Source organism: Micromesistius poutassou (genome assembly GCF_964030765.1).
Source record: "Micromesistius poutassou genome assembly, chromosome: 2".
In the NCBI taxonomy this organism is placed as follows: domain Eukaryota; kingdom Metazoa; phylum Chordata; class Actinopteri; order Gadiformes; family Gadidae; genus Micromesistius; species Micromesistius poutassou.
In genome coordinates this window covers 22,484,048-22,495,728 of record NC_140272.1, presented here as the reverse complement: position 1 = coordinate 22,495,728, position 11,681 = coordinate 22,484,048, and the positions used below count along the sequence as shown (strand labels likewise).

The 11,681-nt window shown below is 50.5% G+C and overlaps 1 protein-coding gene across 2 annotated transcripts in view; it reads right to left on the bottom strand.

Annotated features, from left to right (window-relative positions):
- Positions 1-1,928: 1,928 nt before the first annotated feature.
- The window catches only part of LOC311338849 (solute carrier family 41 member 1-like), a 20,354-nt gene continuing 10,601 nt past the window's right edge, over positions 1,929-11,681 (bottom strand). The window contains exons 3-10 of one of the 2 annotated variants that reach the window (XM_084464177.1): positions 11,001-11,072; positions 9,880-10,024; positions 8,912-9,058; positions 8,430-8,574; positions 7,842-7,921; positions 6,166-6,300; positions 5,258-5,406; positions 1,929-3,566 (exon numbers count right to left, since the gene is read on the bottom strand). In XM_084464177.1, the coding sequence (XP_084320303.1) occupies positions 3,375-3,566; positions 5,258-5,406; positions 6,166-6,300; positions 7,842-7,921; positions 8,430-8,574; positions 8,912-9,058; positions 9,880-10,024; positions 11,001-11,072 (1,065 nt within the window). In that variant the 3' untranslated portion in view covers positions 1,929-3,374. Of the gene's footprint in view, positions 3,567-5,229; positions 5,407-6,165; positions 6,301-7,841; positions 7,922-8,429; positions 8,575-8,911; positions 9,059-9,879; positions 10,025-11,000; positions 11,073-11,681 lie in introns of those variants that run through there. The other variant, XM_084464178.1, reaches the window with a different exon arrangement.

Below are 11,681 nucleotides of genomic sequence, written 5' to 3'. Positions count from 1 at the left end.
GTCTACTGTATGTGTGTATGCTAGACACATTATTTCATGACAACCTTAATTCTGCTGTTTTCAGACTGAAGTGTCATTTCCAGGCAACAAGAGGAACGATGGGTAATGGTCCTATTTATATAACATTTAGAAGATGAATGTCTTTAAGCGATGTGCCTTCGATGACGGGCCTTTACTCAGAAACACCAGTCTGTGGAACTGGGACCAGTTCAACCATGTACTGTACGGACCTTTGCAACAATGACACTTTCTATTTTATTTATTACAATATTTCTGGCTCTGTTGAAGAAAGTCCAACCAAAACAGGCGGAGTCTGCTAATAAACACGTTGAGGCAGTCGGTGTTCAGTGTCTGTGTGGATGCAGAGCGATATTTCATGACACGAACGGAGCCCACCCCTCACCTACCCCCGTCCCTCCAGCTGCGCCGGTCTGGACCGTCAATGGTCACCTTATTCAAACACCAGTCTCCTCCGTCTCTTCATTACATTTAATGATGGCTCACATTTAATATACAATAAATACATTGGAGTAACATAAAGGACGGTCTATTGGTCCTACTACAATGTGTCTGATCCTCAGAACAATCTCAAAATGTGTTCAATTGGCTTTTCTGACCCCCCTTTAGGTGGTCTCCTATATAGTGCACTACTTTAGGTCGTCTCCTATATAGTGCACTACTTTAGGTGGTCTCCTATATAGTGCACTACTTTAGGTAGTCTCCTATATAGTGCACTACTTTAGGTGGTCTCCTATAGTGCACTACTTTAGGTGGTCTCCTATATAGTGCACTACTTTAGGTAGTCTCCTATATAGTGCACTACTTTAGGTGGTCTCCTATAGTGCACTACTTTAGGTGGTCTCCTATATAGTGCACTACTTTAGGTCGTCTCCTATAGTGCACTACTTTAGGTGGTCTCCTATAGTGCACTACTTTGGGTCGTCTCCTATAGTGCACTACTTTAGGTAGTCTCCTATAGTGCACTACTTTAGGTAGTCTCCTATAGTGCACTACTTTAGGTGGTCTCCTATATAGTGCACTACTTTAGGTACTCTCCTATATAGTGCACTACTTTAGGTCGTCTCCTATAGTGCACTACTTTAGGTAGTCTCCTATAGTGCACTACTTTAGGTAGTCTCCTATATAGTGCACTACTTTAGGTAGTCTCCTATAGTGCACTACTTTAGGTGGTCTCCTATAGTGCACTACTTTAGGTAGTCTCCTATATAGTGCACTACTTTAGGTCGTCTCCTATAGTGCACTACTTTAGGTCGTCTCCTATAGTGCACTACTTTAGGTGGTCTCCTATATAGTGCACTACTTTAGGTGGTCTCCTATAGTGCACTACTTTAGGTGGTCTCCTATAGTGCACTACTTTAGGTGGTCTCCATGTTACACGGTTCACCAAAAAGTGCAACATCTAAATGCTCGTTGAAGCAATACACGTAACTCCAACAGACTGCTGGCGCATAATTAGTGTCCAAATACCCCATATACTTATTCCCAAAATAGTGTAGCATGTAGTGGTCACTATATCGGGATGAGGGAACATCAGCAGGCCGTGTGGGAGCTGGTTCCCAGCTGAAGCCCAGGGACTATTTCAGTCCGATGGAGAGAGAGAAGAGACTGCAACCCTAACCCAGTTCTCAACAACAGTACTACAGTAGACTGTAGTATTTTAGTACCAACAGTACTACATATCCTGCATCACGTTGAGAAAAGCTTTTATTCAAACAAAACACATACAATACATTAGATGCAGATTTTACGTTTTTTTGTTCTGCCCGCGTTGCTTTGATTCAACTCTGTTGATTGATTGAGTCTCCTGGTTCTACTGGTCTACTGGTCTACTGGTCTACTGGTCTACTGGTCTACTGGTCACTACTATAGAGTGGACTGCATGAGAACCATGAGACTCAATCAAAACACAGTGGGGGAGCAACAATTGCTGATAGCTTCTTTTAAGTGACATTATGCTTATTATCCTTGGGAATACGATTTCTAATTTGGGGACACACTTTACAAAAAGGGTACAATAATAACCATTCATTAACATTAGTTACTGCATGAATAAGCATTATTACATAGCATTCGAATTGGGTCAGGGTAGTAGTAAATAATACAATACATTTGAAATAATCTCACAAAAATACCATTCAATTCATCTAAGCAGATATTCATATTAAAGCCTATTGTATAGCTACAAATGCTAAAACCGTATATTGTTTGAATATAACAGACTACCTGCCAATGTCAAAGTTAATATACTATCAGGCATGACGACCAATCATGATGACCAATCATCTGTTGATGACTTCTCAAACTCTTATCAAGTCACATGGGCTAAATGGTTTGCTGTGACAGGGTTTAAAGTTTACACTGGTCTCAGTCTGACTCATCACTGGGGACTTTGGCTGGTCATCATAGTGAGACGTGACCACAGTTTATTTCATCAATGTGGGAGAAAACAATGTGGGAACTTAGGGAGATAACATCTTAGTATTTGTTTGGCTGGAATTAGATATAATTACCTTCAAATGTTTTCATTAAGCTTTCGTGTTGGTTTCATATCAGCCGAAACCTTTGATTTGAGTTTACACAATGAAAACTAAAAACATTCAGATCAATCACATTCTAAATCTGGAAATAAAAGTGGGGGATTTCTCCAAAGCTGGCAATAAGCCAACAATCCCTGTCCCTTAAAGGCAGAAAACAAATCACCATCCACCAAGTGACACCTAGGGTTTACATTTAGAAGTGCATCTTCAGCGTGATGGTCAAAACAACCTTGTTTTTAATGACTGCTTCAGTAAAGCATTGACCTACGTGATCAAAGGGTTCAACGCAGCTTAAAAAAAAAATGAAGTGGTGTAGACCAGGGTACCATTACATCAGGGTCACCTTGTAGACCAGTGTAACATTACATCAGGGTCACCTTGTACACCAGGGTAACATTACACCAGTATAGCCCTGTAGACCAGGCTAACATTACACCAGTAGAGACCAGTGTAACATTACACCAGTAGAGACCAGGCTAACATTACACCAGGAGCCCGCTCTGGAGGACGTTCCCCTCGGACCGGGGGGTCAGTGACGGGCTGTTGACAGATGGAGAGTGAGCACACACGCCGAGGTCAAAGCGCAGCAGCAAGCCAGAGCATGAGCTGGGACAGCGCGTGTTACTGCCGTAGTGCCTCCTACAGCCAGCCGGGAGCAGGGAGAGTCTCAGGGGCCCACAGGGGCCCACAGGGGCCCACAGGGCCCCCAACCGCACCTCAGTCCCCCGTCGGAGTCCCGGGTCCACCAGCCCGAAGCTCAGAGCCCTGGTCCCGGGTGCCGGGTCCCGGGGCAGACCGGGACCACCAGCCTGAAGCTCAGAGCCCTGGTCCCTGGTCCCGGGTCCCGGGGCAGACCGGGACCACCAGCCTGAAGCTCAGAGCCAGCAGGCCGGTCCCCAGGACGTCCCCCAGGGCGGTCAGGTAGGGGATGGAGGAGGAGTCGGGGTCCACCCCGCGGCTCCACATCCAGCGCACCGTCAGGTCGGCCCCGTAGAGCAGCAGCACCACCTGGACCAGGGGGAAGAACACCCGGCGCAGAGCTACGTCACCCGGCGCACAAATCACCCTCTGTCACAGCACGCCGCTGTGCTAGCTCACGAGAGCTAAAGATAGCCGCGCCGCGGGGGCCCTTCCCTCTAATTTGGTTTTGCCGCTGAAGATGTATTTAAAGAAAATGAGCCTGAAGAAAAACACACAGTGCTGTTCATAAGGTCTGTGTGCTGCGGGGTAGTTATAGGCCTGCGCCAGCGGGTGAAATGGAATGCACCCCGTACTTAGCCTTAGTCCTATCCTCTCTCTGACTACAGGCTCCCACCGCTGCCGCTGCGACCGCCGCCGCTGCTTATGACTCACGTTGATTAATGAGGGCCTCTTCAGCCAAGCCAAGTTAGCCACAGTCAAAATGAATATATTAGCATCCACACACACACACCCCCCCTCCGGACCCAAAGGACAAAGCTCGGCACCATGGCTGAGCGGAACGCCCCCCCCCCCCCCCCCCGGTCGCCTGAGGGCCCCACAGACTACCGCTGTTTTTAAATGAAACTTAAAAACGTATCTTTTTAAAAAAAGCATTTTGCTCAAGGTTCTCCTTTTAACCATTTATTGGTCATTTTTAATAATTGTTGTAATTGCTTTGATTCTCATAGATTTTATTTTTTACTCCTCTGTAGCACTTTGAGATTCTAGTAATATAAAGTGCAATACAAATTATTATTATTATTATTATTATTATTATTATTATTATTATTAATATTATTATTATTATTATAGAAGTTGAAAAGCTCTGGGTTCTGATTCGGCTCCACACATGGAGGATGACAGTACGTCTTCTGACAGGTTGGGGCCCTTTTGTACGAGCTGAACGGTCCTGAACGCAGCGTGGGGCGGTAGGGTCTGACCTGGAGGAGGGGGGGGCCCCCAGGGACCAGAGGGTCTGACCTGGAGGAGGGGGGGGCCCCCAGGGACCAGAGGGTCTGACCTGGAGCAGGGGCCCCCAGGGACCAGAGGGTCTGACCTGGAGCAGGGGCCCCCAGGGACCAGAGGGTCTGACCTGGAGGAGGGGGGGGCCCCCAGGGACCAGAGGGTCTGACCTGGAGGAGGGGCCCCCAGGAACCAGAGGGTCTGACCTGGAGGAGGGGCCCCCAGGGACCAGAGGGTCTGACCTGGAGGAGGGGCCCCCAGGGACCAGAGGGTCTGACCTGGAGGAGGGGGGGGCCCCCAGGGACCAGAGGGTCTGACCTGGAGGAGGGGCCCCCAGGGACCAGAGGGTCTGACCTGGAGGAGGGGCCCCCAGGGACCAGAGGGTCTGACCTGGAGGAGGGGGGGGCCCCCAGGGACCAGAGGGTCTGACCTGGAGGAGGGGGGGGCCCCCAGGGACCAGAGGGTCTGACCTGGAGGAGGGGGGGGCCCCCAGGGACCAGAGGGTCTGACCTGGAGGAGGGGCCCCCAGGGACCAGAGGGTCTGACCTGGAGGAGGGGCCCCCAGGGACCAGAGGGTCTGACCTGGAGCAGGGGCCCCCAGGGACCAGAGGGTCTGACCTGGAGGAGGGGCCCCCAGGTAGCACAGGGTGAAGGACTGACCTGGAGCAGGGCGGCCCCCAGGGACCAGAGGGTCTGACCTGGAGGAGGGGCCCCCAGGGACCAGAGGATCTGACCTGGAGGAGGGGCCCCCAGGGACCAGAGGGTGAAGGACTGACCTGGAGGAGGGCGGCCCCCAGGTAGCAGAGGGTGAAGGCGGGGGTCAGGGCGGCGTGGCCCCCCTGGAAGAGGCGGGTGGTGTAGAGGAACAGCAGGTGACCGGGAACCACCAGGAGCAGCAGGACCCTGGAGGACCTGGAGTTAACGCCTGCAGATCACACAGCAGTGAGGACACCACCTCCCCACAGCCCCCCACCACCTCTCCACAGCCCCCCACCACCTCTCCACAGCTCCCCACCACCACCTCCCCACAGCCCCCCACCACCTCTCCACAGCCCCCCACCACCTCCACACAGCCCCCCTCCACCACCTCCACACAGCCCCCCCCCACCACCTCCCCACAGCCCCCCACCACCTCCACACAGCTCCCCACCCACCTCCACACAGCCCCCCACCCCACCACCACCTCCACACAGCCCCCCCCACCACCTCCCCACAGCCCCCCACCACCTCCCCACAGCCCCCCACCACCTCCACACAGCCCCCCCCCCCCACCACCTCCACACAGCCCCCCCCCCCCCCCACCTCCCCACAGCCCCCCACCACCTCCCCACAGCCCCCCACCCCTCCCAGCGTCTCCAGGAAGGAGGACCTCTTGGGGGGGTGACTGATGACCTCACCACAGCTTATACCCTCAAGCGACCCAAACGTTGAACACACACATATTACATATTACATGTCTGTCTGTCTGTCTCCCCCCTGTCTGTAGTTGTGTGGCAATACAAACACAAAGATCAACATTATGATCAATCTGTAAAACAGTAAAACAATACATTTGAATATTTAGTAGTTGAGTGTAATCATTTGACTTGTTCTGAGCACAGTCAAAGCAGACAAATAAACAGCAGAATGGCAGCGCAGCGCCCCCTGTGGTTTCAGTGTGTAAGTGTGGAGACGGCTGAAGCACCTTCAGAGCAGAAGGTGGTGCAGGGGCCAGGCCTGAGGCGGGCCATGTCGTGGGGCAGGGACCCTGGAGAGCTGCAGGAGTGGAGGTAGGTGGAGATCCTGCTGGCCTGGATGGCCACAAGGTTCCCCCCGACGCCTGGGGAAAGACCACTGGTCAGGACAACATCAAGTACCTGCTGACTTTGGTCAGGACCCCATTAAGTACCTGCTGTCTTTGGTCAGGGCACTGTTAAGTACCTGCTGTCTTTGGTCAGGGCACTGTTAAGTAAGTACCTGCTGTCTTTGAACTGGTTACTGACCTTTAACTGGTCAGGACACCATTAAGCTTCCAGCTGACTTTGAACTGGTTACTGACCTTTAACTGGTCAGGACACCATTAAGCTTCCAGCTGACTTTGAACTGGTTACTGACCTTTAACTGGTCAGGACACCATTAAGCATCCGGCTGAATTTGAACTGGTCAGGATGATCTTTTGGTTAAAATGGGAAAACATGAAGTATGAAAGTAAATGAATAGGCAAACATTCCCGCTAATCTCTGAACCTTAGAGGCCTGTTCACGGAATCCGTCTCTATGGCAAACATGACCCACCCCCATCGCACAGCGCCAGACGGACCTCATTGGTTTAACTTCAGAGGAAATACACAGAGCCAATCTACTCTAGCTTTGTCATAAAAATGTTATAGTTTACGAGAACCGGTGAAATTCAACCTTGCACCAGGATGTCCATTGGTCAGAGGTCTGGAGATTTATACGAGCCCTGAAGACAAGCGGAGTAAATCACGGTTGGAGCTTCAGCAGTGAGTGCTGCGCTGAACAGAATGCAAATAGACTTCCTGTGCCGGGGCGCTGCATTGTGCCCGGGCTGAGCGGCGCGGAGGGGCCCGGTTAGTTTACATTCTCCACAGGCGCGCGCTTCAGCTCTGGCCCGTTATTATGGGCCGCTCAGACTTTGTGCAGCTCGTTGTGGGGAGGAAGCGGGGCGGCGGTAGACCCGGTCTCTGGAGACGCAGGCGGCGACCGGCCGGCCCCTCGTCCTCATGAACCCCAGACCAGAGCAACAGACCAACGATAATACATCTGTCCAGCTTCAGACACATTCAAGCTGTAAACATCCCATATCACGCTTTTTTTAGGCTTAATAATTGCATTTCTACTAGAAAAGGGTTATCTATTTTAGCAGACTTGTATACATACATCACAGAACCAAGGGAAAAGTCGAAAAAGCATGATATCACCCCTTTAATGAAGTGTTTGAATGACTTTATGACACTCTTCCAAGGTAAACCCAGGAGCTCAACACGACTGAGGGAGGCCTTTTCTCTCTAAAGGTCCCAGGACACGCCACCAGGCGAGGTGTGATTCGCCGTTACAAGCCGTTTTGAAAATCTGCCCCTTATGACATCACAGGTGGGCGTGTCCACCTAGATGTGTGACGGACAGATGAGCAACGTTTGCTACAGTCCACTGGGTCGGCTGGTGGACTGATCTATCCAGCACACATCTAGGTGGACACGCCCACCAGTGATGTCATAAGGGGCAGATTTCCATGTCATGGGACCTTTAAAGCAACACCTAATGTCAGAATAACGACCTAACCTAAAGGGTACCGATAGGGTCTAATGCTCCCCTGAGGGGATTCTTCTAACATGAGCTTGAGGCTCTGGTCCAGACTCACCGTTTATCACGGGTGTGAAGATGGCCATGCCTTCAAAGCTCGGATCGCTCACTGTTCTGTCGAGAATCAGACCGCCGACACTAGGGACAAAGAGGCATACAGCACGCACACACACACACACACACACATGCACACACACACACACACACACACACACACACACACGCGCGCGTGCATACACGCACACACGCACATGCACACACACAAACACACACACACACACAAACATACAAACACACGCAAACATACACGCAAACATACACACACATGCACACAAACACATGCACACACATGCACACACACACCCACACACGCACACAAACACACACACACCCACACACGCACACAAACACACACACAGACACACACACACACACATGCAAACAAAGAACACACATGCACACACGACACACACACACACACACACACACAGACACACACACACACACACACACACACACACACACACACACATTTGTTTAACCTTCAACCTTTGAGCCATTTCTCGACTCACAGTTCAACATGAGAACGAGTCAGGTGGTCAAATCCTGAGTCGGTGTGCGGGTGAAGCGTTGCATTGTGGGCTACCTGCTGAGGGCCATGCCCACTAGGACCGGCCGCCAGCCCGACCGCAGCACCTCCCTGACGGGCGGGGAGCGCCGGGCGACCGAGACCCAGAGGGGGACCAGGAGCAGGAAGAGGAGGCCCACGGCGGGGGGGAGGAGCCACAGGTCTGGGGAGGGCAACACTCTGATGAGAACCAACAACCACCACCGCAGGACCATGAAGCAGAGACAGCGCCACCAGGGGACGGGCCCAGGGCATCACACGGGCATCACACGGCCACTAGTGTGACGCTGACATGAGCTTTAACCAAAGACCTAGCGGTCCAGCGAGAGTTAAACAAGAGACTATGGAAATGATCAAAGTTGCCCTTTGCTGCCTTCCTTTAGTGGACGTTAGTGATCGTTCTGAATCCACTAGGGACTTTTTAACGTCTTCAAATTGACCCCGGTGGATCACAGCAGCAGTGAACCAATGAGGGTCGATCAGGGAGAGTGACCTCTGACCTCTGTGGCGGAACAGGAAGCTGCTGATGGCGGCGAGCAGTGTCAAGGTGATGAGGTCACCCAGGCTGGCTGCGATGGGCGTGGCCACATTGTCCGGGTTGACCCCCACCTTCCTGGACCCCACGATCACGGCCACCATCACCAGCCCTTCATAACAGAACCAGCAGGGTTCAAATCCCCAAATCACCAGCCCTTCATAACAGAACCAGCAGGGTTCAAATCCCACCATCACCAGCCCTTCATAACAGAACCAGCAGGGTTCAAATCCCCAAATCACCAGCCCTTCATAACAGAACCAACAGGGTTCAAATCCCCAAATCACCAGCCCTTCATAACAGAACCAGCAGGGTTCAAATCCCCAAATCACCAGCCCTTCATAACAGAACCAGCAGGTCAACAGGTCAGCACACCGTTCAAATCGCAGCATCTTTTTTTTATATTTATCATTTCTATTTTTAATCCAACCTTTTCATGTTGCCCGCACATCCAGAATCATAGTTCATAGCTCTCAGAATCATAGTTCATAGCTCTGAGAATCATAGTTCTTTAGAGACCAAATCCCCCCCAGGCCTCCCACCTCTGTCCTGCTTCCTGTCAACTCATTTACTTTATAAACGGTTTGATTGGGATTTTAATTGATACCTGTTTGATTGATACCTTATTTTACACGGTTTTACACTTCATTGCCTCTTTAAAGTGTCTTTGAGTGTCTAGAGAAGTGCTCTATAAATAACATTATGTATTATTATTAGTAGTAGTAGTAATAGTAGCTAGTAGAAGTATTAGTATTAATATGTACATTAATATTCATTATATTATATACATATATATTAGAAAATCTGAATAAACATAATAGTACTAAAAACTGAATATGAGTCAGAATAATAAATAAGTAATAATGATGAATAGGAGTCTGAATAAGACAATAATAAGATAATATATATAATATAATAACACGGTCTGCTGACCCAGAGCCAGAGCGGCGATGAAGGCGGTGGAGACGCTGCTGGCACAGAGCACGGAGGCCTGGACCAGGTCCAGCCGGCCGCGGGTCACCACCCCCAGCAGCACCGCCGCCACCGCCGCCAGGAAGCCCACCACGGTGGCCTGCACCTGGGGGGGGGGGGGGGGCACAGAGAGGGCCCCGGGACGCTCAGAGCTCCGGGGATGGCGAGGGGATGGATGGACGGGATGATCAAAGGGCCGTATGGTCGCTACCCATTCTACGAGATTGTGATCGTTGTGATGTGAGCATTTATCCTCGTTACCATGAATGACCGCCGCTGTAGTGAGGAATGGAGAGTAGTGAAGAGAGAGTAGTGAGCAGAATAAACCAGTAGAGAGCAGGATTTAGAAAAGAGAGTGAGCAGAATGAACCAGTAAACAGCAGGATTTAGAAAAGAGAGTGAGCAGAATAAACCAGTAAACAGCAGGATTTAGAAAAGAGAGTGAGCAGAATGAACCAGTAAACAGCAGGATTTAGAAAAGAGAGTGAGCAGAATAAACCAGTAGACAGCAGGATTCAGAAAAGAGAGTGAGCAGAATAAACCAGTAAACAGCAGGATTCAGAAAAGAGAGTGAGCAGAATAAACCAGTAGAGAGCAGGATTCAGAAAAGACTGTTGCATTTCACTCATCTGTGGTTGACAGTGAGTTGGATTCCCTCGAATCAATGACGTCAGAGATGCCCTGATTGGTCCCAGCAGTGAGCTGGGAGAGGTCTAAAGGGTGATTGGCTCAAACTGAGGCAGTTGCGGTGAACTCCAGACGGAGATTGTCAGATCGCTAATGGCTGACGAATGGCTAGGCCTTTTCTTATAAATGACATTAAAGACAAAGCTCTGGAGTGTTTCCTGCAGTAGCTATAACATTAAGAAAACACGTACAGTCTATACAAACAGAGTGAAGTCAATTAGAGAGTTACGTGTAGGTAGTTATGATATGATCATGTAGTAATCATAAGTAAGCAGAAAGCATGTGATTTATTATTTAGGTATAGCTGGTGTCCCTGCAGCATGCGTAGGGCAGACTGTATCATGTGTCTGTGTGTTGTGATACCACGCAGACGGAGCCTTGACGTTGAGTGGTACCTGGATGAGCGCCAGGTTGCTACACACCATCGCCCAGCGCTGGTCAGGGGCGTCCATCTGGCCCGTGTTGGCCTTCACAGAGCAGAGAGACCCGTCAAGACCCGTACCAGAGCACGGTATAAGCCGCTACTGACCATAGTTTAAGGGCGCACTCACACTAGGCAAAGTGTCCCTGTACCATACTCCAGTACCCCCCCCCCCACTGTGCCGCTGGCCTGTGCTCACACTAGGGCAATCCCAACTGGGTACAGTTGCCTCTTGTACATATAGTTTGCGTATCCGTGCGTGTGCGCGTGTCGGCTTATTAGCATCTGTACCGTGGCCTGAGCACACCTCTCCGAAGTGTACTGAGGCCACGGAGTTGAACTGTACTGGAGTACGGACGGCGTGCTCACACTAGACAAACGATCTAGACTTTAGGGGGCAGACGTACTCGGGCAACGGTACAGACGGCCTAGTGGGAGCACGCCCCAATAAGAGCAGATCAGCATGGATTTCACTTTCATTGACAAGACGGATGCTGATCCCCTAAACATGAAGTAGTGCATGGATCCACACTGATCCATAGCTGTGTGGAGCAGAAGATATAGTATGAGTAACATAAATATATCGAGTAGAGATATAAGAATAGAGGTATTAGATGTAGCATGTTTTTCAATTAGAGACATCTTACGTACTTTC